The sequence below is a fragment of the Engystomops pustulosus genome, chromosome 1 (genome assembly GCF_040894005.1).
Source record: "Engystomops pustulosus chromosome 1, aEngPut4.maternal, whole genome shotgun sequence".
In the NCBI taxonomy this organism is placed as follows: domain Eukaryota; kingdom Metazoa; phylum Chordata; class Amphibia; order Anura; family Leptodactylidae; genus Engystomops; species Engystomops pustulosus.
Genome location: NC_092411.1, coordinates 93,058,481 through 93,084,070, shown reverse-complemented (window position 1 = coordinate 93,084,070; position 25,590 = coordinate 93,058,481). Strand labels below are relative to the sequence as shown.

At 41.6% G+C, this 25,590-nt stretch overlaps 1 protein-coding gene and 1 long non-coding RNA gene across 7 annotated transcripts in view; one reads left to right on the top strand and one right to left on the bottom strand.

Moving 5' to 3' along the window:
• Window positions 1-3,279: 3,279 nt before the first annotated feature.
• The window catches only part of ACACB (acetyl-CoA carboxylase beta), a 68,059-nt gene continuing 45,748 nt past the window's right edge, over window positions 3,280-25,590 (top strand). For 2 of the 6 annotated variants that reach the window (XM_072147496.1, XM_072147479.1), the window contains exons 1-4: window positions 3,280-3,404; window positions 9,796-10,324; window positions 24,866-24,998; window positions 25,412-25,550. In XM_072147496.1, the coding sequence (XP_072003597.1) occupies window positions 9,804-10,324; window positions 24,866-24,998; window positions 25,412-25,550 (793 nt within the window). In that variant the 5' untranslated portion in view covers window positions 3,280-3,404; window positions 9,796-9,803. Of the gene's footprint in view, window positions 3,405-9,170; window positions 9,190-9,795; window positions 10,325-17,735; window positions 17,818-21,468; window positions 21,620-21,687; window positions 21,842-24,865; window positions 24,999-25,411; window positions 25,551-25,590 lie in introns of those variants that run through there. The other 4 variants (XM_072147487.1, XM_072147511.1, XM_072147502.1 and 1 more) reach the window with 4 other exon arrangements.
• On the bottom strand, window positions 14,244-21,885 carry LOC140127168 (uncharacterized). Its single transcript, XR_011854960.1, has 3 exons — window positions 21,682-21,885; window positions 15,070-15,161; window positions 14,244-14,533 (listed from the first exon to the last, which is right to left on the bottom strand). It is a non-coding gene; the product is annotated as an uncharacterized lncRNA (long non-coding RNA).

The following is a 25,590-nucleotide window of genomic DNA, read 5'->3' as shown; positions in this document are numbered from 1 at the left end:
GGTGCATTGCGGAGGGTTTCCTTTAAAGATTTGTCTGTGTGCCCTTTACGTTCTCTAGAACATACCATTGGGTGAGGGTGCGTTCACACGTTGCAGTTAAAACTGCATCGCAATCAGCTTTGAGGTGGTTTTAGGTACAGTTTTGTCAATCGAACAGTTGAAAGACATGAACTGACGAGTGAATTCGATTTGGAAGGGGAAACCTACTCCACAAATGTTATTCACCCGTTCAGTTCATGTCTTTCACCTGTTCAATTGACAAAACTTCACCTAAAACCACCTCAAAGCTGATTGCGATGCAGTTTTAACTGCAATGTGTGAACTCACCCTAAGGCCGGCGCCACACGTGACGCTTTTGTCTGCGCTTGCAAACGCAAAAGCAGACAAAGTCGCGCCCACTGGGGCGGGCCTCGGCCCGGTCGCATCGGCGTTTCTATGTAAACGCCTGCGATCGGGAACGAGCCGCCGGTGTTTTGCGTTAATTTAACGCGAAACACCGGCAGCTCGTTCCCGATCGCATGCGTTTCCATAGAAACGCCGATGCGATCGGGCCGAGGCCCGCCCCAGTGGGCGCGACTTTGTCTGTGTTTGCAAGCGCAGACAAAAGCGCCACGTGTGGTGCCGGCTTAAGGGTGAAGACACACATGGCGTTTTAGGCCGTTTTTGGGCCGTTTTTAGTTAGTGCGTTTTCAGATTGTTAAAAACACATGCGTTAAAAAACGCATGCGTTTTTAACGATCTGAAAACACACTAACTAAAAACGGCCCAAAAACGGCCTAAAACGCCATGTGTGTCTTCACCCTAAGGGTGAAGGCTTGCATCAAGGTATTTATTTCTCCCGCATTTAAATAAATTATGACCCATTTTCTCCATTTACCAAAGAATTTCTTTACCTTTGTGCTCTTATTCCTTTCTGTCTCTAACCTCTCTAGGGTTAGGTGCTGTTTCATCTGATATATGACATATTGCATCCGTAGTAAAGCGCTTCCTTTATTTCTTGAAGCAGTGTATTATGTAATGTGTGGGCTTTGTACTGTGAAGTTCTTTTAAGTTGTAGTCTTTCTTTGCAAGTATGCTATATACCTTTTCCTATACTCATATAATGACCTTTGCTATGTGTTAAAGGACATCTACCATTAGATTACTTGATATACCTGGTACAATCCCTGCATACCCCAGTGGCCTGACTTTTTAATAACCCCAAATTTCTTCCTGCACTGCATGCTTGTCAGTTTTGTTGGTGGATTGATAAGAGTATACCGAATTGGAGACTTCTGCAATAGGCTGGGTCTCTGATATTGTGATTTTTTTTTTTTTAAATCCACTTATAAATACACATTGCTAGACACTAAAGTGTTCAGGTTTCATCAGAAACACCATTCATTCTCAAGAATGACTAACCAGATATTACTCGTAAGCCCTTTGAGGGCCACTGCTTTAACTTGACCAATACTACTTGACCAATGTCCTGTCTACAATATACTCTTTCATTAACAGCAGCACAGGGAAGTTGAGCCATATGCCGGTTTGAGAAAGAGACCTAGGAATGACCTTATCATTACAAGAATGTCAGGATATGGCTAAAAATACAGCAAAGTACAGCTTTGGAGGAGGCTAATTATAAGGTCCTTCTGAGGTGGTATATGGTCCCTGCACGTATAGCGCAGACGGTTCCTCTGTATTTCCCGCTATGTTTCAGAGACTGTGATGGAAGAGGTACTCATTTTCATATTTGGTGGGAATTCCCCAAGATCCATAAAGAAGGGTTTACCTTATGCTTTATTCAATCACTATGCCCTTATTCCAGATATTAATGCCCCTTTGAGAAGATTTGTGTCCTTTTTCTTTCTTGCAGCCAAAATAGCAGTTGCCACTTCTTGGAAGAAAACTATTGTACCATTAGATCTGATTGAATCTAAATTAATGTGGATTTTGGGGAACAACAATCATCAATGTCTTGTTAATGACAAGGTGACCATGTTTAACGACATGTGGCAACCGTTACTTACCAATCTAGAGTTTAGAAAACTCTACTCCACAGTCCTTCTTAAGGTGATGGCACACGTGGCGTTTTTAGGCCGTTTTTGGGCCGTTTTTAGTTGTGCGTTTTCAGGTCTTAAAAAACGCATGCCAATTATCTTAATTAAAAAAAATGCATTTTCAAAAACAGTACAACTAAAAATGGCCCAAAAAAAATCACCCTTAGAGTCCTATCCCTTCCTGTGTTCCTCTCCCCAACCTTCCTTTCCCCATTTATACATTTTAATTTCTATATTGTAATCTGCTACTGATGGGTTATGCTCTCTAATAACCCAAACTCTGAAAAACTTTGCCTTTCCTTGAAAAACTAATACAAAACTCAAATTGGGAAGGAAGCCGGCAGCGCAGGAAAGATAACATCCCCTGCGCTGCCAGGTCCTGCCCAGCGCGAGATTTGAAAAGAGAGCTGATCACATCACCGGCTCTCAGAGCGCAGCTGCCATGGCCCCGGGGTGTGCGTCAATTATATTACGGTGGAACCTGATTGTGCCCTGCATTGGATTAAATTGCATATCTTAGAAACATATTTTTTACAGGAATGCAAAGATGCAACAAATTAATCTTGGGCCACACAGGGACAGGATGGGGAGGTAAATAATAGTCATCTCCCATCAGGTAAGGGATTTGGCTATATTCCATACTGAAGAAGTACCAGTGATTGATAGTAGCTACACATATGAAGGGGGATTTATCATCAAGTTTCTAAGGTAAAACTGTTCTAGTTTCCAATAGAAGCCAATCAGAGCTCAGTTTTAATTTTATAAAAGGCTGTGGGAGAATGAAAGCTGAGCTCTGATTGGTTGCCATAGGCAACTAGAACAGTTCTGCTCTAAGATACTTTTGATAAATCTCCCCCCCCTTCCCCCCATGTCTGTTCAAGACCTGTCCACTAGGGGGCATTTAGGTCTTTACCATAGATGTGCATCATACACATCTGAGCCAGTAATCTCTGCAGGTTACTATATAGGGTCATACTGTGATCTGCTCATTCCCTCCACACTGACAGCAGTCTTGTATATAAAGTGCAGTGTAATGTGATACAGTAAAGCTTTCCATCATCTGAATGTCTGCAGTTTGCGTGAAAATGCGGCCATTTTCTCATAGACCAGAAATAAGCTGCTGCCTTCTGCCTCCCCAAAATGGCTGTACGTCCCCATAAAGTTGTATCAGAGAGGAGAAGCCCCTCTAGCGCCCGGAGCGCGTTCCTGTAGTGGCCGTGTGTTGATGGTAACACGGCGTAGCCCCGCCTCCCCTGTGACGCTGGAGGCTGGTGGGCGGAGCCGGCTGCTGTCAGTTAGCGCTGCCTGGGCTATGTGTCCATACAGAACAGGAGCTGACAACAAGTGACAACACGGGGATGGATGGTAAGATGTGTAGTGGTCAGAGACTGCTTATAGCATTGTGTATGTATACTTGTGTATGTATTATCATGGGCTCAGCACATGGCATTGATGACACATCCCCTGTGTACCTGTCTGACCAGGGCTCTGCATGTGCTCTATTAACCCTTCACATCAGCCTCTAGTTCCCTATTTACTTTTATTATGTGCCCCTTCCCTCACAGGAGAGGCCACACCAGTACAGAGCAGCTATGTGGCAGGATGACCTTTAGCACACATAATCCCACTTGCTCAAAGAGAGGCCTGGATTTTGGAAATTGAGGAAGAGAACGGAGAGCCTGGAGGCAAACGATTCCTGGCTGGGTACTGTAGTCCTGCCCAGCTTGTTTTGTTTTCAGAACTTGGCACAATTGCTGGGCCTCGCCTTCTGTATAGTTCCAAGACAGTGAGAATATTTTGGAACTTTTAGGCGTCCCCAATTAGTTACATAAAGAAGCTGATCCTCAACAATTTTCAATATGTAATAGGATTTTTATTGTAATACCAGCTCTGGCAACAACACCTTGATCAGTACCAGCTCTCCCAGGATGGCAGGACTCCAACTTTAAAGAGCTGAGGTTGTATGATGCTGGGGGGAGAGCTTTCCACACTCATCTGACTGCTTTTGTGGTTTACCTGAAGAATCTACTAACATAGGACCTCTGCTAATGGTCATGTGAATATACAGTCATGGCTATAAGTTTTGAGAATGACACAAATATTATATTTTCACATGATCTGTTGCCCTCTGGTTTTTATGTGTGTTTGTCAGATGTTTTTATCACATGCAGAAATACAAGTGCAATCATATTATGAGTAACAAAAGCTTTTATTGACAGTTAGAATGAGTTAATGCAGCAAGTCAATATTTGCAGTGTTGACCCTTCTTCTTCAGGACCTTTGCAATTCTCCCTGGCAGCTCTCAATCAACTTCTGGACCGAATCCTGACTGATAGCCGTCCATTCTTGCACAATCAATGCTTGCATTTTGTCATAATTTGTTGGTTTTTGTTTGTCCACCCGTCTCTTGATGATTGACCACATGTTCTCAATGGGATTAAGATCTGGGGAGTTTCCAGGCCATGGACCCAACTTTATGGCAAGGTGCTCCATCATGCTGGAAAAGGCATTGTTGATCACCAAACTGCTCTTGGACAGTTGGGAGAAGTTGCTCTTGGAGGACATTCTGGTACCATTCTTTATTCATGGATGTGGTTTTGGGCTAGACTGTGAGAAAGTCGATTCCCTTGGCTGAGAAGCAACCCCACACATGAATGGTTGCAGGATGCTTTACAGTTGGCATGAGACAAGACTGGTGGTATCGCTCACCTTGTCTTCTCCGAACAAGCTGTTTTCCAGATGTTCCAAACAATCGGAAAGAGCAGGGGTAGGGAACCTATGGCTCGGGAGCCAGATATGGCTCTTCTGTTGGCTGCATCTGGCTCTTAGACAGATCTTTAATAAATAGTGATGGCTGCTGTGTGTCTCTTAGACTGATCACTTGACAAAGGAAGCAAATGTTACCGCTGCCTACGTCCTTTGTGGCAGCCAGGGTTGAGGTTCAGGATCACTAGGCAGTCTTGTGGTCAGGAACAGGCAGACGCTCAAGTCAGGCGGCAATGATGGGAGGTCGGGACGGAGCAAGAGATCGGGACTGGCAGCAAAGGAACAGAATCAGGAACAGGTCCGGGGTCACAATGGGAGGTAAACACTTGGGAAGGAAACACTGTGGAAAGCTTCCTTATAGGCATAAAGCACTAAGATCGGACGGGGAATGCTGGGAGCTGCCAGTCTTTATAGGAACCCGGGAAGTGGGCAGCGCCAATCAGTGGCACACTGGCCCTCTAAATCTGCAGGTGCCGTCGCACGCAGGCTGGCCAGCCGGGACGGGACGGGAGCCGGAAAGTGGTGAGTTGAGTGAGCTCGGAAAGGGGCGCCGCCCCTGGAGAGGGGCACAGGTGTGCCTGCGATCCGAGACCTAGAGCGCAAGGGAACCCGTGACACTGGGACTATCTATCTACTGGGGGGGTCATGTGCATATGGTACGGCTCTTATGGTATAACATTTTAAAATATGTGGCGTTCATGGCTCTCTCAGCCAAAAAGGTTCCTGACCCCTGGGAAAGAGGATTCATCAGAGAAAATGACTTTTGCTCCAAGAGTCTCCTCCTCACAGTGCATGCAGATGCACTCACACCTTCCTGCTGCCATTCCTGAGCAAGCTCTGCACTGCTGGTAGCCCAATCCCGAAGCTGAAACACTTTTAAGAGACGGTCCTGGCGCTTGCTGGTCCTTCTTGGGCGCCCTGGAGCCTTTTTGGCAACAATGGAACCTCTCTCCTTGAATTCCTTGATGATGCAATAGATTGTTGACTGAGGTGCAATCTTTCTAGCTTCGATACTCTTCCCTGTTAGGCCAGTTTTGTGCAGTGCAATGATGACTGCACATGTTTCTTTGGAGATAACCATGGTTAACAGAAGAGAAACAATGATGCCAAGCACCAGCCTCCTTTTAAAGTGTCCAGTGATGGGATTCTTACTTAATAATGACAGATTGATCTCCAGCCCTGTCCTCATCAACACCCACACCTGTGTTACTGGAGCAATCACTGAAACAATGTTAGCTGCTCCTTTTAAGGCAGGCCTGCAATGAAGTTGAAATGTGTTTTGTGGGAAAAGTTCATTTTCTAGGCAAATATTTCCTAGAAAGTTTTGCATATTCTGGAGTATATGCAAATTGTATTATAAAACCTGATGCGGTAGACTTTGTAAAAAATAACATTTGTATCATTCTCATAACTTATGGTCATGACTGTAATGTCACAGTGGTCCTTCAGCTCTGTACAAGCATCATCAGTTTTTGCTTTGGAGTTCATGTCTTGTGCATGTAACTGTCGGACACTATTGTTACTATATGGCTGTATGTTAAATTCAGTCTAGTACAGTAGGTCAATTAAACACTTTCAGTGCCACTTCCTCTATTAGACTTATTCTGCAGCTTGAGAGACCTCATCTGGTCAGGGGCTGCTGTCCCCATTAGGAGACCATTTATGTCTACATTTGTGGATTCTATCAAAACCTACGTGCAATAGAAAACTGCAGTATAAAGAAAGTTATATAGTTAGTGTATATTTAAAAATGTTTCCACACTATAGGGGATAACAAGCTGATTTAGGAGGGTCTGAATGATGGAACACCCATTGACCTTGAAAAACTGACCACCGGCAAAGAAAAGGGGTCCTGTTCTCACTAATGGGTTAAGTGCTCCATTTAACAGTGGATAACATTCTTGAGAACAGGATTCCTGTGGACTATGGAAAAGGAAACCAAAAGGATTTAGTCCTCGTGGGAATACCGCTGATGTACTTTGATATTTTGGGAACTTTTGAACATCTTTTCAAATGAGTCACATGGTCGCTCTGAGCCCACCTGGCTTTAATGATGCACCTGGACAATTGGAGAGCCGATCCTAATATGACTGTTCTCCACCTTATTTTTAAGGGACAAAGTGTTATATAGGTAGGGCCAAAATGATTCTTCCATAGTTTCCATTGTATGAAAAAGTACAACAATTACAATGCATAGGCTGATGAGTAGTGCCTGTAGATACCCATAGCATATGTAGTGCAGATGCGTATGCTTGACTGAAACCTCAGTCTCTTCCATGGGACCATCTTAAAAGACATACAAGACAAATACCACCAGGATGAAGGATTGTAAAGCAAGCACACTGACATACTGGTGTGTGCTCCCTCTCGAAGGATCCGCTCTTCTTTTAGATTCTTATGTCCCTGTTTTTTTTTTTTTTTAAAAGGCGTTAGAAAATTTTGCAAATGAAACTCAGGGGCTTCAGGCTCCATTAACTTCTATGGAGCCTGGAGCCACTAAGACTCAATTGCATAATTTGTAAAGGCTTTTTTTTGTTAAAATAAAAAAAAACAGGACATAAAAAGCTAGAAGAAGAGAAGATCCTACCAGATGGGGGCACACACCTATGTCAATGTGCTTTGTTAATTATTCTTGATTCTGGTGGTAGATGTCGTTAAAAGATGTTTTCTGGGAAAACCGTATGCTCCCGAATCTAGTGCTCCAGCAATCTTCAGATCCTCTGGCTCCGGATCTTATCATGGATCCAGCATCAGCCAAGCAGGGGCCCCGTTGACGTCACTTGCACAATACTGAGGCCTCTGATTGACCGCATCAGGTATTATGACCCCAGCACTAGCAGCCCAGCCATCAGCGCTGAGGGAACTAAAGACCGATGTGATGATGAAATTGGGAGAAGGTGCAGGGTACCTTTCCCCTTGCCCAGTTGAGCATGCCAACCTGTTCTTCATTTGGAACTACCAGCAGTTGGGTCCCCAGGAATAAGTTCCCATTTTGGCACTACCTCTGTAATGTTGATCCAAATGCTATGTGAGCAAAGGGAGAGAGTGAAAGGGAGTCTGCCTGTCAGAACAAATAGAAAATGGACTTCTTGTACCAAAACATAAATGTACCTCCTGTTATGGGGTGATACCAACATGGTGCTGCCTTATTCTATATTTGTATAGGCCTCATAAATAATAATGCATTATCCTTCTCACTAAATAAAATTGAACAAATGGATCTTAATTTAAACTATGCATCATTGTGAAAGCGCTTTCATAGAGCAGTCTTGCACAGTCCGAGTGAGACCTTGTTCACATAATCCTTAGGTGAATTTAGGTAATATGCTTTCCATCTTTCAACAGAAAGTACAAGGCTACAGCAAAAGGAGTAGAAAAAAGACAACAGATCAGTTCAGGGAGACTTTTTTAATGATCAATCTATTAAAAAAGACCTGTCACCATAAAAAAGCACTAGCCAGAAAACTGGCATAGAAGCAGTGATAAATCTACCCCACGATTCTTTTTCTTCTATCATATTCTGAATGCATTGCGGCATGATCAGAAGCCATATGTACTATATGAGAACTTCTCAGCACAGTGACAAATGTAGTTCGTACAAACAGTTTTATTCAGGATGCGGATAGTCCACTCTGAATAATGCAGCGATTATTCGGTTAATGGAAATATGCAGCATTGGGAATGACATGTCTTCCCTCGACTTTATGTAATGTAGTTTTGCTTCAGTTCTTGATCCTTTCACAATTATCACATTTGTAGTGTGACAGGACCATGTGAAAGTGTTAGTACGTTAAATCATGTGTCTAGACTTTATCTCTGGTATTTGTGTATTGGAAGACATTTGTCTGCTTGTTTCCTTGAATCATTGGACTCACAGATATTGTATACATGGCTGCATTGAATGCATGGCTATCTTCTAGAAACAGCACCTCATCACTTTACAGGTTATGTGTGGTATTGCACCTGGGCTCTTATAATGTATTCTGCAATATTAGTCTAGACAGTGGGCGTAATAGACCCACACTTGCTGATTTTGTAGGGAATTTTTGTGCATCTAGATTACATCACATAAAATTATTTACACCTTCTATCTGCTTCATTGTGAGTAACGTGTGCAATAAATGAATCACACTGCTATGGAGACTGGACAGTGTTAAAGAAGTTCAGGTTCATGATCTTTGATACTCGGTGACCACCCACTTTTTAGGTTATTTATTAATTGTCATATTGGCTTCCAAAACCTAATGCTCCTATCATAGAGGGGAACATAGATAAGGGACAGCTTGACTATTGAAAAGGTGGCTAGCAATCAGAAAGTCTAGAGGCTGCCTTGACCACTTGATACTGTCATTTTATAAGAAGCAGGAAAGCTCCAGCAATAGAGGTATGCTTATTTTTTATTGCATATGACAGGTTCAATTTATAAAAATTTTACTTTAGAGAGGACCTGCCAGGGCAAGTTGGAACACTAAACCACCCAGAGGTCTAATGGAGTGGTTTAGTGTCTCAAAGCCCCATTTACCAATTCCCTATGTGGGCGCTAGTAAAATTTAAAAAACTTTTTTACTTACCTTGATCCAGTGCTCCGGCGTGCTACACTCGGCCTCACTGAGCATGTGCTATAGTTCCGCAATGAAGCCATGGTGTACAGCTCCGATTTCATTGAAGAACTTCACAGACGCAAGCGCTACAAGAGATAAGTCTGATCTGTCTCATCAGACTCATCTCTGGGTAGCATAAAAATATGTTTTATAGCGGCCACGGAGGGACTTGGTAAAGGGCAATTTGGGACACTAAACTACCAGTTCATAAGGCCCAATGGGTAGTTTAGTGTCCCACACCACCCTGGCAGGTCCTCTTTAACATACTTTTATTTCTTAAATTGGCAATATGAGGTAAGTAATATAATTCTCTCATGTAACACACATTATTGTATTATACTTGGAGCTTTACTATCCATATGGATTATGTATGTGTTTCTTTGTTCTAGATTTCTGAATGGTGCTATTGGCTACATCTGCATTACTAGCTGCATTGTGGGTCATTTGGAAAACATGGGGCTTTCAGTGTAAAAAATGCAGAGTATGTTCTGATACAGTGGATACAGTCATGGATACAGACAAGTTTGGTACAGAGACTTTACAGCAGGATGAAGCTTCTGGCCCATCAGTACCAGAAGAAGGTCCCAAAACACAAATAGGAACTAACTCATCCAGTGACGCACAAAATGTGGGTCCAGCTTTACCACCAGCTGTTCCATCACTTTCTGCAAAACCAGATCAAAAACAGTTGAGATTCGCCCCCATTAAAGGAAGTGTTTCTGAACAGAGGCAAAAAAAAGAAAGGAAACCCCTTCTTTCAAGGTTTATCCTAGGTTCTTCTGAGGACAACTCTTCTGATGATGAGTGTTCCGTTGGCTCCTTTAAGAACACAAGAAAAAGTAGTCTCACTAGTAGTGGATCACAAACTCCATCACTATCTTCACTACCAGAAACAGAGCCATTGACCACCACAATAAGGTAAGCAAAGTATTCGATCAAGTGATGTCATGAATAATAGTAGAAAATTATATTTCATATATAACCAAAGATTATAGTTTTTGATGTGAAGGTGACCAAGGACAGCTTCACAAACACTAGCTCAACGCAACTTCCTGGGGTAGTGATGTAAGAGCACAGCCACACGCTGCAGCCATACGAGTGGATCTGCCATTCACAGCATAGGTTTGCATTACAATCTCAGGAAATTGAGTTTAGTTTTAGGGAAGCTGCCCTCAAGTTACCTTTACATCAGAAACTATAACCCAGTTGGAACAATTGTCAGGATCAAGTATTCCTAGGCACACCTAATCTCCTTAAGGCTAACTGCGCACACATTGGAATAGCTGCAGAATTGGAACCAGTAATTAAGCAACCAGACATAAAAAACCTGTGGTTTCTGATATGTTTTATCCTGAAATTTTGTCTCAGCAGGGGCGAAGCTATACCTTTGCATTTCAAAAGTTTAATTCTGCATGTTTATCTAAATATAAATTACATGCTGTACTAAATAATGTAAGTAATAAAAAAAACTGTAAAAACTAAAATAGAAAAACAAAAATATGGAAATGTCTACCATGGGTCTTATGACCTCACTGGGGACATATAAACCTAAAACACACATACACACACATCACATATTACTACATTTTTAAAAATAAACATTAATAATTAAAGAAAATCAAACAATTAGAAAAAAAAGAAAATTAAACACTATACTAAGCATCCCCATAGTAGCACCATTTGCCCCAAACATTTCTATATTAAAATGACCGTCACACACTAGGGAAAACTGAAGAAAAAAATATTTTAACCAGTTTTGTAACTTTAACCTCCAAAAACACCTAAAATTAAATAACTGCCCTTTAACATTTTTTTTTAAATGTTTAACTATCCCTACGGCATCAAATTTTTTTTTTTTTTTACAATATTGCAAAAAAAAGTAAGATATGGCCCTTAAAGGACACCTGTCATCAGGTCTGTGTCACTAGTCCTGTCACTACTACCTGTTGGAGCAGCTCACAAGGATCCATCCCAGCCTTTATCTAGTTATTTCATACATTATTCATTGTAAAATCATCTATTTTTTATCATGTAAATGAGGCTGGTCACATGGTCAGAGGCAGTGATGTCACCCCTGTTCCCCCTCCCCTCTCCTCCCCCTGCTCATGTCTGTGTGTAATGTATAGTAAAGCATGGCTAGTGTCTGTGCTGCATCTGCTGACATGCTGCATCCTCCTAATATACAGGTGAGAGACACAGACATCAGCTACACATGAATCTGACATGTTCTGCTATAACATGACTGCCTGGAGCTGCTGTATCTCTCCTAAACACACACACATGCACACACAGGCTGCAGGGGGCGTGGCCACCAGCACCAGGAAGCACATCATTATACAGCCTCACATCATTATACAGGCTGTCAGTCAAGCACTGGGGGTGTGGCTGTACCTCCCACTCATGAATAGAGTGGACAGCTTGAATATGCTAATGCTTCATTGGACATTTCTCATGTCATTTGCATACAGCTTTAGGACCTCATTGCTTAGGTTTACAGGCATGTAGAGGGACAATGAAGGGATAGAGGCAATGCTCTCTAATGGCAGTTTATGAAAATATATTTAGTTTAGGGGGGTTATTTTGCATGACAGGTTCTCTTTAAACCAATAAGTATAAAAATTTGTTAAACATGCCCAATCATTAAAGCCTTTTTAGGCCTGTTCAGAAAGGTGTTAGTAAAGTAGGGGATAAAGATGGACACTGGAACATGTTTCTTTAATAAAATATTACATTTTTATTGTCTTCACAATTCATTTACACAAAATTCTTTCTTCAGTGTGTGTACAGGATTTTCATATATCCCATACACAACAACAAAAAGCGATCAGACCTCTATGGTTAAAGTACCCCTGAGGTCTAAAAAGTAGTTTAAAAAAAAGGTGAATTTTTTAAAAAAAAAAAAAAAAACTAAAAATTCCTATAAAAATAATGAAACAAATAAAATCATAAACATTGCCGCATCCCAAAATTCCCAATATAGTTTTTTTTGTATAAAACCAGATATTTCTGCCACTTTTTTGTGATTATTCAACACAAAAAAAATTGATAAAAAGTTGGCAAAAGGTCATATAGTCACCAAAATGTTGGCAAAAAGTATGACGTCATCTCGTCCTGCAAAAAAATGACACCTTACACAGCTCTCTGTAGATTGAACTATGAAAAAGTTGTTAGTGTCCTAACAGGGCAAAGTGAATAAAAAACTTCTTTAAACAAAATGTTAAAATACTGCAAATACATTTTTTTCATTGCCTTTGGAATTTTTTTAGTGCTTCCCAGTAACTGGCATGAAATATGAAATGCTGTCACAAGGAAGTACAGTGCATACAACTCTATAAACAGAAACATTCAATCAATTTCAAAAGCCAATTTCCATTAAAAGTACATTGGTGTGGTTTATGGCTTCATTGACATATTCATTGCAGTGACATATAAACTAAATGTAAACTCTGCAACTGTTGATCTTTTCTGTGGACACAAAAGACTTATCTACGAAAAAAAAGAATTCTACATATCTGAAAACATAAACAGACTTGTACTGAATGACCTTCTGGTTTAAATACAGCTTCACTTTAACTCCTTTCAGAGAGCCTGCTTATTGTATGACGAGTTGTAATTTTCCTTGGTATTTTTGATTACATTTTATTTTTATGTTAAAAGGTTTTCCCAGGTTAAAATCTTGCTAGCTTATGCCTAGTATAGGTCAGGACTGTGGAGGCGGAGTTGTGGAGTTGGAGTCGGGTGAAATGGACTGACTCCACAAACATATAATAAATATTTTTTAAATGTCTGTTTTATTCCTGATCTAAAGATTTAGGCCAGGGGTCAGCAACATTTATTGGTCCAAGAGCAAAATTGTCATACTGTTCAACTTTAAGGGCCGGCATCAGTAACTAGCACCCTAGCAGTAAGGACTTCATATCTGCACTCACCACTATCCGACCTCCTACTCCAATAAACACTTCCATTAGTTATGTTGGTTCAGTTATGGAAATGCTCATTGGACGCTGACAGTCAGCAGGGTGTGGATCGTTACTCATAATTTAAAAGGCTTCATGTGGCCTGTCGGTGTGGCTTGTGCATGCCTGAGCCCCCTTTTAGTTGAGATGAATAGTGCTGCACTTTATGTACATGCTCAGTAATGAATCTCCTTTGCTATAGATTAGAGGAATAAGGCACTTGGAAAGTATTTCCACATTTATCTCAACACTGCAACAGTGGCAAGGAAACAAGGACTGGGGAATCAGTCTGAGCCCTGCTATAGGCCATCATTAACTGACTGGTTGGGTTGTAACTACTTGCATTTCCACATTTAGCTCTCCTTCTGTTTAACAGAAGCTGCACTACCAAGAACATCTGCTACTTGCGCAGTTATATTGTTGATGAAATCCTTCACATTTGCCTTTTAATTCAACACTTCATAAATACATATGCAACTAGTTAGCACATGTATTTATGTGCAGTTTACGTCAGAATTCTGGCATATTCTGCATATCAAATGTGCCCCATTGTATGATGTTCTGGTGTATAGATTGATGTAAATAATAAAAAGGTCACACTGTTCATCCAAGTGGTTATTGTTATCATTAATTTATGGAGCAGCATTAATTCTTTTGTGCTGTACATTAAATAAGAGGTTCACATACATCACATTAAGAAGAGGACAAATAGAAGTACAAAAGATACAAAACTACATGGAACTGGAAAAAGTGGCAGGAGGACCCTACCCATGAGAGCTTACAATCTATATGGGCATGTAGATAGAGATACAAGGTAATCAAGTGGGTTGTGGAGTTGGACAATTGCCAGTCTCATATGGTTAGGTGATAAATGTATGATGGCTGTAACAAAGAGTTCAATTAGAGCTCTGGTAGAGCGTCCAAGCTGCCTGAAGTAAAGGATGTAGATGGACTCCCATCCTAGGGGGCACTGGGGGTCTCAGCAATCATATTTTTTTTTATCTGTGGATAGATGATAAATGTCCTTTGTGGGAAAACCTCTTTCACCCAAGGCCTTCACACAAGAATGGGCAGCCCGATACTGGCATCTGCATTCGGCTGAAGTCATTAAATACTGGGATTAGCTCTATCTTTGAATTGTCCTCAAATGGCTTGTCTTCTGAAGCCCCATCTAGGCAAATAGTGTTTTAACACCATGTAGAATTAAACTGCATTTTTTTGCGTTGGACATTTAATTTACAATATTAAAAACAGCTTTTATATGGAGAGAACACTAAAATACCCTTTGTCTTTGAAGCCACAATTTACGGTCACTTTCTAAATCTCCTAATAGCAAACCTGCCTAGTTACATAATAATAAGGTATATATTATATATGAAGTTTTAAAACTAGCCAAAAATAAAGACATATTCTACGAAATAATAGCAAAACTAACTGAACAGATTGAAAATATTAATGTGTGCTTTGGTTTTTCTATTATTTTAGAAAGCTCTCAGCTAGTGTTTTTCCTATTCAGCTTATTTACCTTTATTTTAGTAACGGGAGCAGAGTTCATTGTGGTAACACCATGATACTAAAACAAGCTAGAACAGCTTCCAACACAACACGTGAATGTCAGAATACATCTTAAATAAATCACACGGTTCTACACTTCATGTGTGTGACCAGGGTGTCCTGTTTCCTTAAGTGCGAAAATAACATATTGACCTTGACGTCTGGAAAGAGAAGCTCTGATATTCTCCAGCGTGTTGCCTGCATTGCACAATATTTCTCACAGCGTTACCTTGCTTGACACATACCTAAACATTAGAAAAGATTTAGTCAGCTTCTCGTCTGAAATCTCTGGATTTATGATTTAAAAAAAAAAAAACTTTTAATCCAGGGAGAAGGATCCGGAATAATTCGCCCACCGTGTACCAATTGTTATTTTTATGCAAATAAGTGCTTTAATCGGCAAAAAGGGACATTTTGAGGGATGTAAAAAGCAGCCATTCCCACTGGGCATTTATCCAGAAATCCCTTCTTCTTTACAAAAGCCTTATTTGCATATTGTTCCCAGAGCAGCATACATTAAAGCTTGCATATCTATTCATTGTCCCATGGAGACTACTTTCACACGAGTACTGGACAGCATATTATGTAAGCCTGAACATGTGTAAACATGTAGGTATACAGTACACGTGGCTGTTCTGTGATAGCGTCTACTGACGAGAACAGTGATGTAAACAGAGTTTACCCTAAAATCTGTATCATAGTATATAAGGCTGAAAAAAGACGCAAGTCCATCAAGTCCAACCTTTAAGAATTAAATAAATGTTTTATCCCCATAACCCGTGATATTTTTTCTCTCCAGAAAGGCATCCAGGCCTCTCTTGAACATGTACATAGAGTCCACCATAACAACCTCCTGCTGCAGAGAGTTCCATAGTCTCACTGCTCTTACAGTAAAGAACCTTTGTCTATGGTGATGGTAAAATCGCCTGTCCTCTAGGCGTAGAGGATGCCCCCTTGTCCTGGTCACAGGCCTAGGTATAAAAAGATCTTTGGAGAGATCCTTGTACTGTCCGTTCAGGTACTTGTACATTGTAATGAGGTCTCCCCTCAGTCGTCTTTTTTCTAAACTGAATAATCCCAAATTTTGTAATCTGTCAGTGTATTCTAATCCCCCCATTCCCCTAATAATCCTGGTTGCTCTCCTCTGCACCCGTTCCAGCTCTACTATATCCTTTTTATATACTGGTGCCCAAAACTGTACACAATATTCCATGTGTGGTCTGACCAGGGATTTGTATAAGGGCAAAACTATGTCTTTATCATGAGAATCTATTCCTCTCTTGATACATCCCATAATTTAATTTTCTTTAGCAGCAGCCGCCTGGCTCTGGTCACTAAAATTATGTTTACCATCTAATAATACCCCCAAGTCCTTTCCAGCTCCAGTTTTACCAAGTAATTGATTGTTTAGAACATAATTAAACTTTTTGTTTAATTATGGCCCAAGTGCATAACTTTACATTTATCTACATTAAACCTCATCAAACATTTCTCTGCCCAATCCTCAAGCTTCCATAAATCCCTCTGTAATGCTAAACTATCGACCTCAGTATTTATTACTTTACACAGCTTAGTATCATCTGCAAATATTGAAACTTGACTGTGTAAACCCACTACAAGGTCATTAATAAAAATATTAAAAAGAAGTGGCCCCAATACTGACCCCTGTGGCACTCCACTGGTAACGTCAACCCAATCTGAGAATATGCCATTAATGATGACCCTCTGTTTTCTATCACTAAGCCAATCACTTACCCAAATACACAGATTTTCCCCTATTCCCAGCAGTCTCATTTTATATACCAACCTTTTATGTGGCACGGTGTCAAATGCCTTTGAAAAGTCCAGATATACAACATCCACAGCGTCCCCCAGATCCAGTCTTGAACTTACCTCCTCGTAGAAACCAATCAGATTAGTCTGACAGGACCGATCTCTCATAAAAACCCATGCTGACGCTGGGTTATAAGGTTGTGCACAGTGAGATACTCCAGGATAGCATCTCTAACAAACCCCTCAAATATTTTCCCCACCACAGAAGTTAGACTTACGGGTCTGTAGTTTCCAGGATCGCTTTTTGATCTTTTTTTGTATATTGGTACCACATTTGCTATGCGCCAGTCCTGTGGAACATAACCAGTCCTCAGTGAATCTTCAAATATTAAAAATAACGGTCTGTCTATCACAGTACATAGTTCATGCAGAACCCGGGGGTGTATGCCATCTGGCCCCGGTGATTTATCTATCTTAGTGGTTGCGAGGCGGCGCCGTACCTCTTCCTGGGTTAAACTGTTGACATTCCAAAAAGAATTTACATTATTCCTCATTGTGTCTTCCACCAGGGGATTTTCCTGGGTAAAGACAGTTGAGAAGGCGACATTCAGTGGCCCTTTCCTCATCTCCTTCCACCATGACCCCCATGTTATTTCTAAGGGGACCCACACTCTCTGTTTTTAGTTTCTTATCATTTATATACTTGAAAAATAATTTTGGATTATTTTTGCTCTCCCTGGCAATATTTCTCTCAGTGTCTATTTTTGCGGCCTTTATCTGCTTCATTTACAGGATTTATTTTTCTCTCTATAATCCTGTAATGCCTCATCGCTACCTTCACCGGATCGTCTCCATATTTACCTATGGCACACTGTATGTTCTTGTGGGTTAGAGTAGCTATTACCTCATTTTAAAGTAAATGCAGTACATGGCAGACGTTCTTTACGTAATTGTAGGAAGAGTGCTGTACCCGTGACTTTTTATCTATGTTTTATAACTTACCAAGTAAGTACTGATAACTGCAGTACGAAGGTGACAGATAGAAGAAGACTTCTGTTCATATTTCCCAGGATGTATCAGCTCTTTAGTTACTAAGTCTTCAGCTATGGATCCACATTATGTTCTGGGGTAAGTCAGACCACTTTATGTTTCCTATGTGTCGACTTGTACTGTTGGCTCTCAATCCTTTATAGATTGGCTATAAAGTAATATCTCTTCTTGTGTGTCTTAGGATAGGTTGTCAGTATAAAAACTCTGGTCAGATCTGTCCAGACCCTTAACATTAATGATTTTGACTTTGGTCAGCTGTGATTGGCCCATGTTTGTGTCTGGCTGGAAAAGAGTTTCTATACTGGCCAGTGGATGAAATGCTTCATCTCAATGTGCAGTGATAGCTTCCAAACAGCAGGAGACCAGTTACAAAGTTCTCACTAGGTGGTATAGAGAACCCTCCCTTTTGCATAAATGGTTCCCTTAGGTACGTGACATGTGCTGGTATTGTGGATCCACTGGGGGCACCATGTCCCATATTTGGTGGCACTGTCCTCGCCTCTGACACTACTGGTGTATGGTAATACAAGTGATCCATACAGTGTGATCCCCAACACCCCAGAGGCAACTCTCCTCTACATGTTTGACATGACTATATCTACCTACAAGAAATCAGTGACCAGACACCTCCTACAAGCAGCTAAGATGGTCATTCCACGCAAATAGAAATCTGTTTCTCCACCCACGATTAGTGAAATAGCCCTGTCTATGCTCTCCCCTTCTCCTAACCACTGGTTCGCTGTTCTGTTTATGTTATCTGATCTTTTGCTGATATTCCAACTACCTACATTGCTGGGCAATGTCTGATTCCTAGGTCTTGTTTGTGCTAATTATTGTATCCTCAGTTTGGTTATCTGTATCCAGCTCACTTGTTTGGTTGGAATACCCATAATCTGTGTTACGCATATGCCTCCCAAGGCAATTGCACTGTTACTGGCATTATTATGCTCTTGTATGTTTATATCACTATTGATGACATATTATTCAATAAATTAGGGTAATCAGTCTGGGGTGTGCCGGCTACATCGCCCCAGAGTGACTCATCCTTTATTCACTCCCCTGTGACGATACAAGTCCCACCTGGTCACCTGCTCTATGCACTGTGGATGGGAGGCACTTGTATCAAAACGGGGGAGTGAAATTAAAAGAAGAGTAGATGATGGTAGATGTTCTTAAAGTCGGGGACTGAATGTAGTATAATAGGCTAGTTGTCTAACCTAAGCGGGCCATAGACCATACAAGGATAGATTTAGGTTTTTTGGTGCACGCAATCGCATTGCGCCGGCTTTCATACAACATAATTCGGGGGGGGGGGGGGTGTTGGATGATGCAACGGATTCGGACCAACCGCAGAATTTATCTTTAAATTTGTGTTGCAAGATTAAGCACTTACATGCACCGGGAAGAGGAAGGTGAACTCCGGCGGACCTGATCGGGGAAGCGACAGATGCAGGATATCGGGCACATGCTCCTAGTGAATTGCGGTAGCTGTGCATTCTTGTTGGGGAACGTACCTCGGGGAACTCCCAGGGACAGGTAAGTAAATCTGCCCCACTGTCACTAATGCATTGGCCCTGATCATTGCAGGATTCATCAGTTCTCAACAGTTCACATAACCTAAATGCAAACCGTGGACACTGAATACATGATGAGTGGCACATTACTTGTAAGACACTTACAGGCAGGCAGGTCATAAAGATTAGGGCATTCTGGCGCTGTGCGGGATTAGCATCTTGTGTGCATTACAACTCTCTGAAACTTGGTGCTAAGCCTCTGTCCTTCATATGTAGGTTGGTCCTGGACTGAAGAAGTGAAATGTATGGTCCATGCTGCCAAATATATATCAGCCTGGTTAGCAGATGACCATTTTGGGCTTGAGCTCTATTGTGTCCCCAAGGCTTTTTTGAAATGAGAATCAGTATAAAAATTTCACCTTGCAGTACATACAATGAGAGCGGCTTGAGAGGCATTTCCCAGGACTGCCCCTGCTTTACATTACACTTTGAAGGAGAAATCAGTGTGACATTAAGCTGCCCTTCAATTATTATTATACACACACGAGTTACATAAAGAAACAGCAGCGGTTCTTGCTTATGGCAAGTATTACATGGCGTTTTATCATTATTTTGTATCAGTATTTGGAAACCTAAACCATGATTGTTTTTTCAGATAGATAGTGTAAGGGTTCATTCACATGGCCGCCTGGGGGGACGTACATGCGGCCGCATAAACGTCCCCACAGACGGCAATGGCATCCCGGCGGCGGTCGATGCCACACCAGAATGCTGCTTTCTAAAAGTGGCACCAACATAAAAAGGGTTTTACAAGATAGGACATTGATGACCTATGCCCATTGATCAGCAAAATAACAACAGTGTTGGAGGTCAAGTGGCATTTGGCACTGAGAGCTGCATTTATTGATCAATTGCCATAGAAAAGATAGACCACGTCCATGAGTCTGAAAACCCCAAAATGCTAATAAATCCTAGCAAAAACTAACCTGCTCCACAAAAACAACCCCTTTGTGGCGCAGCTGCGCCAGCTTCCATGCAACACAAATTAGGGGGCGTGCCGTTGGATGGTCCGACTGATTCGGACCGAGCGCCGTATTTAACTTTCAAACTGTGTCGCACGCACCATATTATTGGTGCACCACAAAAAAGATGGTGAATTCTGTCAGGCCAGTGCGGGAAAGCAATACATTTTTGATTTCAGGCGCACAATCTTAGTGAATTGCCACACGCTGCATTATAGGCGGACAATGCACTTTCAGTGAACTTGAGTGACCTTATAAGTAAATGTTCCCCCATTATGAACGTGTGAATGCGGCCTCACAGTTCACTTTTTCTGTTATGGCGCGTTCACACGTTCCGCTAGTGTCACGTTAATAACGCGACGCTATCCCACAGGGGGCGGGGCTCAGGCCGATCGCATATGCGTTTCCCGGGAAAAGGGCGGGCCCCCTGTGCACTAGCGTCACGTTATGAACTGATTGCTAGCGGAACGAGTGAATGGGCCCTCAGAGTTAGCTCAGTGTTTCCGTTTTTCAAGTGTGTTTTTGAGCAGTTTTCTCTGTTTTTCTTGCTCTTGAAAAAAGACTGATTACTGTGGTCTATCTTCCCTATGACAATGAATAAGTGGAAAACACACTGGCCCCCAATTATTAAACAGTTCTCTGTCTGACTTGGCACCGAAAAGAACATACAAACTGCTTGCACATGTATTTATGTGTTTGTGCCAGTATTTTGTCATGGTTGCGCCACAAATTTATGCAGAGTTCTGGTGCCAATTCGGACCGTACACCACATTTATTACTGCAACTTAACTGAATTTTGTCGCACGCTCTATGTTAAAGCTTTACCAAAAAAAAAAGTTGGTGCACACTGGGGTGCGTCATATTAATGAAGACCATGCACCAGTATGCAATAATCTGGCAAACTCTGCACGTTAGGGTGCAGTTTGCACTACTTTTGTTTATGATGTGTGCCCATAGACTTATAGAGAGTGTTTTTCACGCTCATATAATTGCTCCCCTATGCTGGCATAGTTACCTGTGTGGCTTCTCTGTACCATGCTAGTTTAGGACCTTACTAAGGACCATGCATCGGGAACCGCTGCTTCCCCACTAGGCGGCGCTCTCCCCGCTCTGCTGTTAGTGCTGGCCGCGTTTCCCTGTGCTATTCCACCAGTGACCACTTGATGGCGCTAATGAGCGGGTAATGAGCGGCGTTGTAGAGGAAATAGTTGGTGGGGAGAGAAGACTTGCACGGGCTGTGTGTAAAGTTAGCGGAGAATGGGGGAGGGGGCAGCCTGTGGATAGAAAGCCATGTTTCAGGATGGACAGTCAGGAGAGCAGCCGCTGGGCTCCCTGTATAAAGAGGTCAGTGGTAGTTTATTCTAGCATGTGGGGGCGCACACACGTACAGGTCTCTGTATTCTCACCTCCGTACACAGCTGCTGCTCCGGTACTGTGTAGTCTTCCCACTGCAAGGCAATGACACTGAGGGCAATATCTTCCGGGGCACAGGATTAGCTGCAGGAGCTGTGCACAGCCACAGGGCCAGGACACCTAGACATACATACTGCGGACCTCAGGACGAGGGTATGGATTCTCATTCCCAAAATGTGGGGACGGGGTGATTGTTGGTAAAGTACTGACAAATCTCCCCCTTACCAGCAGCAATATGGTCTTAAATAAAGCATCCACGTTTTATAATGCTTCAGACCAACTCCTCTGGAATATAAAGAGTTTGGCTAGAAATATTTTTTTCCCTAGAGCCCAGAAGGTTGTATGAATAAGGCTGTGTTCACACTGCACTTTGTACTCCTGTTGACACATGTATATAAACATCCATAAGCCATCACAGGAGTGGAGTCAGGTGCTTTGTGTTTTGCAGGAATAACAGTGCATCTTCTTCTAAGCACAGACACGGTAAAATAGCCAGCGGGTAATGTGTGGCGATTTACGCCGTCAGCCTTTTATATATCATTTAGACCCAAACCTACACGGACCTGTGTTGGGGCCGATTTAACCCCTTCAGGCATGCGTTTTTTAAGGGACTGCTTAAAAAAGGCCCAAAAACGGGTTCAAAACGCCACATGTGCCGCCGACCTTAGTAGATAAATATGATGCAGAGGAAATGTTTTTGCACATAATATTCTGTACTCAATATTCATCTATACAATTGCAGTAAGATTTAAAAAACTGTGTCCTTGGTGTACCTGCATCAGTGCATAAATTATAATTCACTTATCTTGACTTACAAGTTCAACAAGAAACACTTTGCGGACACTTTTCACTGGACAGTAGGTGTAGGTGTGCCACACGCTCTCTCCAATCCTGTAATAATGTAGCTGCATAGTGTTTCTTGAATAACTTGTAAGTCAAGATATGTGAATTTTATCTTCTGGACCGATAAAAGTACCTGCAGGCTTAGCAGCAGCATGTGGATTTGTTTTGGTAAAAACCTGTCTGCTTTGTCGCTGCAGGTAACGCCGTGTCCTGTGTGCATCCCTGCAATTTGCATTATGTATGATAATAAATCTTTATATAGTATAACACCATCATATTTCAGAATGATGGGGTACATATATAGACATAAAACATAATAATTTATTATGAAACAAAGTGAGGACCTTCCTGCCAGATCGTACAATATCGATCTGCCTGCTGTGGTTGGTTACCAAATTGTTATGCATAATATTATTATTCTTAAAACCTCCTGGAAAACCTGTCACATTTGTTACTTTCTTCTTCTGGGGTGAATAAAAAGAATCTGTCATTATTTTAGTTTCAACAAAATCTTATTGAATCAAAAGCATAAAAGTGCCTTAAAATAGGTCACGGCGCAACATATGCCCCTCGCAGGGGGAACTCACAGAAGTAAATTCAGAGTGATACATAGCCAGCTACTGTATAAAACAAAGCTGTCATTATCTTAATATGGTTTCCACCTATAAGTAAAATATTAATCCCGGCCGGTAGTCAAATGGAGGGTAAGAACCGCAAGAGAATCTATGGGGGAAATCTACGGCCTCCTCAGAATTTCCATGTTCCACTGCAGATCCATGGTAGATTTTGTCATGCGTTACGATGACTTGACACACAGGTCATTAGGTGACCTACAGTTGAGTTTTAACTTTATTGCGACATTAGCTGTAAAATAGCACATTCCTAAGTAGCCGGCTGTAAAGACCTGGTACATTATACTGAAGAGCTCCGGTGACTCATCACTTTCTGGATGTCTGGAAGACAGAACAAAAGACAAGACTTGCCTGCTTGGTGTTTTTTCTGTAAGGGATCAGGTTTATACATCAATGTTGTTTTTCAACCGTTGCTCTTACATAATTGCTGCTACTGCAAGACAAAGGGTTTCCTGAAACACAACTCATTGTAGCAAATTATGAAGCATCACCAGTACCATTAGATTCTTCCACTGAAGCATAGACTTACACAAGGGAGATTTATTAGATGTGTCTGAGAGCAAAACTGTTCTGGTTGCCATGAGTAACTAAAACAGTTTCACTCTGACCCTTCTGATAAATCGTCCCCTGTGAAAAGAAATTAAAGTCCACCAGATAGCCTAAAAGGCTTAAGGGGGTTGTCCCACAAACCAAGTTAGGCCCTATCCACAGGATTGGTGAGGGTCCCCACGTCCCTCTGTCGTCACTCCATCACTCCATTTTTGCACTAGACATTCTGGAACTACTAGTTTAAAGTGATTAAATAAAATGGATTCACGTTTCAAGCTATCTGCTGGGTGCTATAATTTTTTCCCATAAAAGCTTCATTACAGACACCCTACAGCTGATCATCGCAGCCTAGGACAAAACTAAAGCTGCCAGAGGTCACAGTTGTTGGAGATGTCCGTCTGTAACTAGGGGTCAGGTGTCCTTATGTAGGGGACCGCCTGTTTATGCATGTAGGCTGCCCACAAGGAGTTGCCCATTCATAGGGAAACTTTTGCTCTAGATAACCCAATGCAGCCAAGGCTTACATGGTAATTGAAAGACTCCAGTAGGCGCCATATAACAGAAGTTGACTGTTGTCAGAGATGCTTTCTTAAAGGTGATTAATCCAGATGTATAACCTAAGAGTTTGGTGAGCATCTGATAAACTATGTGCTGTTTGTTTGCCTATAGAAAAATCTAAAACCTAGAGGTTGCTGTAATTGCCCAGTCACCATATATCTCTAGATTTATACCTTGTTGCAGCTGTCTTGCGGTGCATATTCTTGTAGCTCAATTTATCCTTTGCACATGAGCCTTTGCTGTTGTCCAAGGCCAGCGCTGTGTAATGTGTTGTGTGACTTGCTTATCACTGCCAGGGAATGTATGATGATGGTTTTTCCGAGCTGTGGCTTCTCTGCACCAGAATGTGGCCACGCCATCACTATGTATCGTTTTCCACCTTGGTGATTATAAATATGCATATGTAACAGTGTTTGGATATTGTACATATTCAGTGTGACATAAATTCCTCAAGAATCGATTATTATTATCGAATTTTGAAAGGGGGAAGAAAAAAATTTTATGGGGGGAGAGACACAAATTCGTAACTGCAAATAACATGTAAAAATCAGTTCCCAAACAAAATGTTATACTGTAATTTGTTTGGTTTTGCTAGGTCCAGCATGTCTGGATTACACCTTGTGAAGAAGGGCAGAGAGCACAAGAAACTGGATCTACAACGTGACTTCACAGTTGCTTCCCCAGCTGAGTTTGTGACACGATTTGGTGGTAACCGCATTATTGAAAAGGTGTGTGGTTTTTTTTTTTGTGGGAAATGTCACTGTATGCTTCAGTACATTTTCTTGGTGTAAAGTATGGGATGATCCGTAAGTTATTCACTAGTGATGTAATGTTTATTTTTTGAATCCTGTAATTGTGGAAGAAAAATTTTATTGTATGTCATTTATATAGTACAAGTTCAGTGTTCTTTAAAGACTTGCTCATTTCTGGGGCATACCGAAATGTATGCTCATACATAGTAAAGTTGAGATAAGATGTTTGTGGTTTTGAACTTCAGCAGCAAATGAAGGGCAAATCCTAGATGGGAACATTTCTAAGAATGCAGTGTGGTTTGCTAATAAAGAAATGACACACATGACCTTCAGGTTCTATGTTTGGTCTTTCTACCTACAATGCCCTCTCACATACCTTGTTCTTCCAGGTACTTATTGCCAACAATGGCATTGCTGCTGTCAAATGTATGCGATCTATTCGAAGATGGTCTTATGAAATGTTCCGCAATGAGCGGGCAATACGCTTTGTGGTTATGGTTACCCCAGAAGATCTTAAAGCCAATGCAGGTATTTACACCACTGTACAACAGGGAAAACTGGGAGAGCT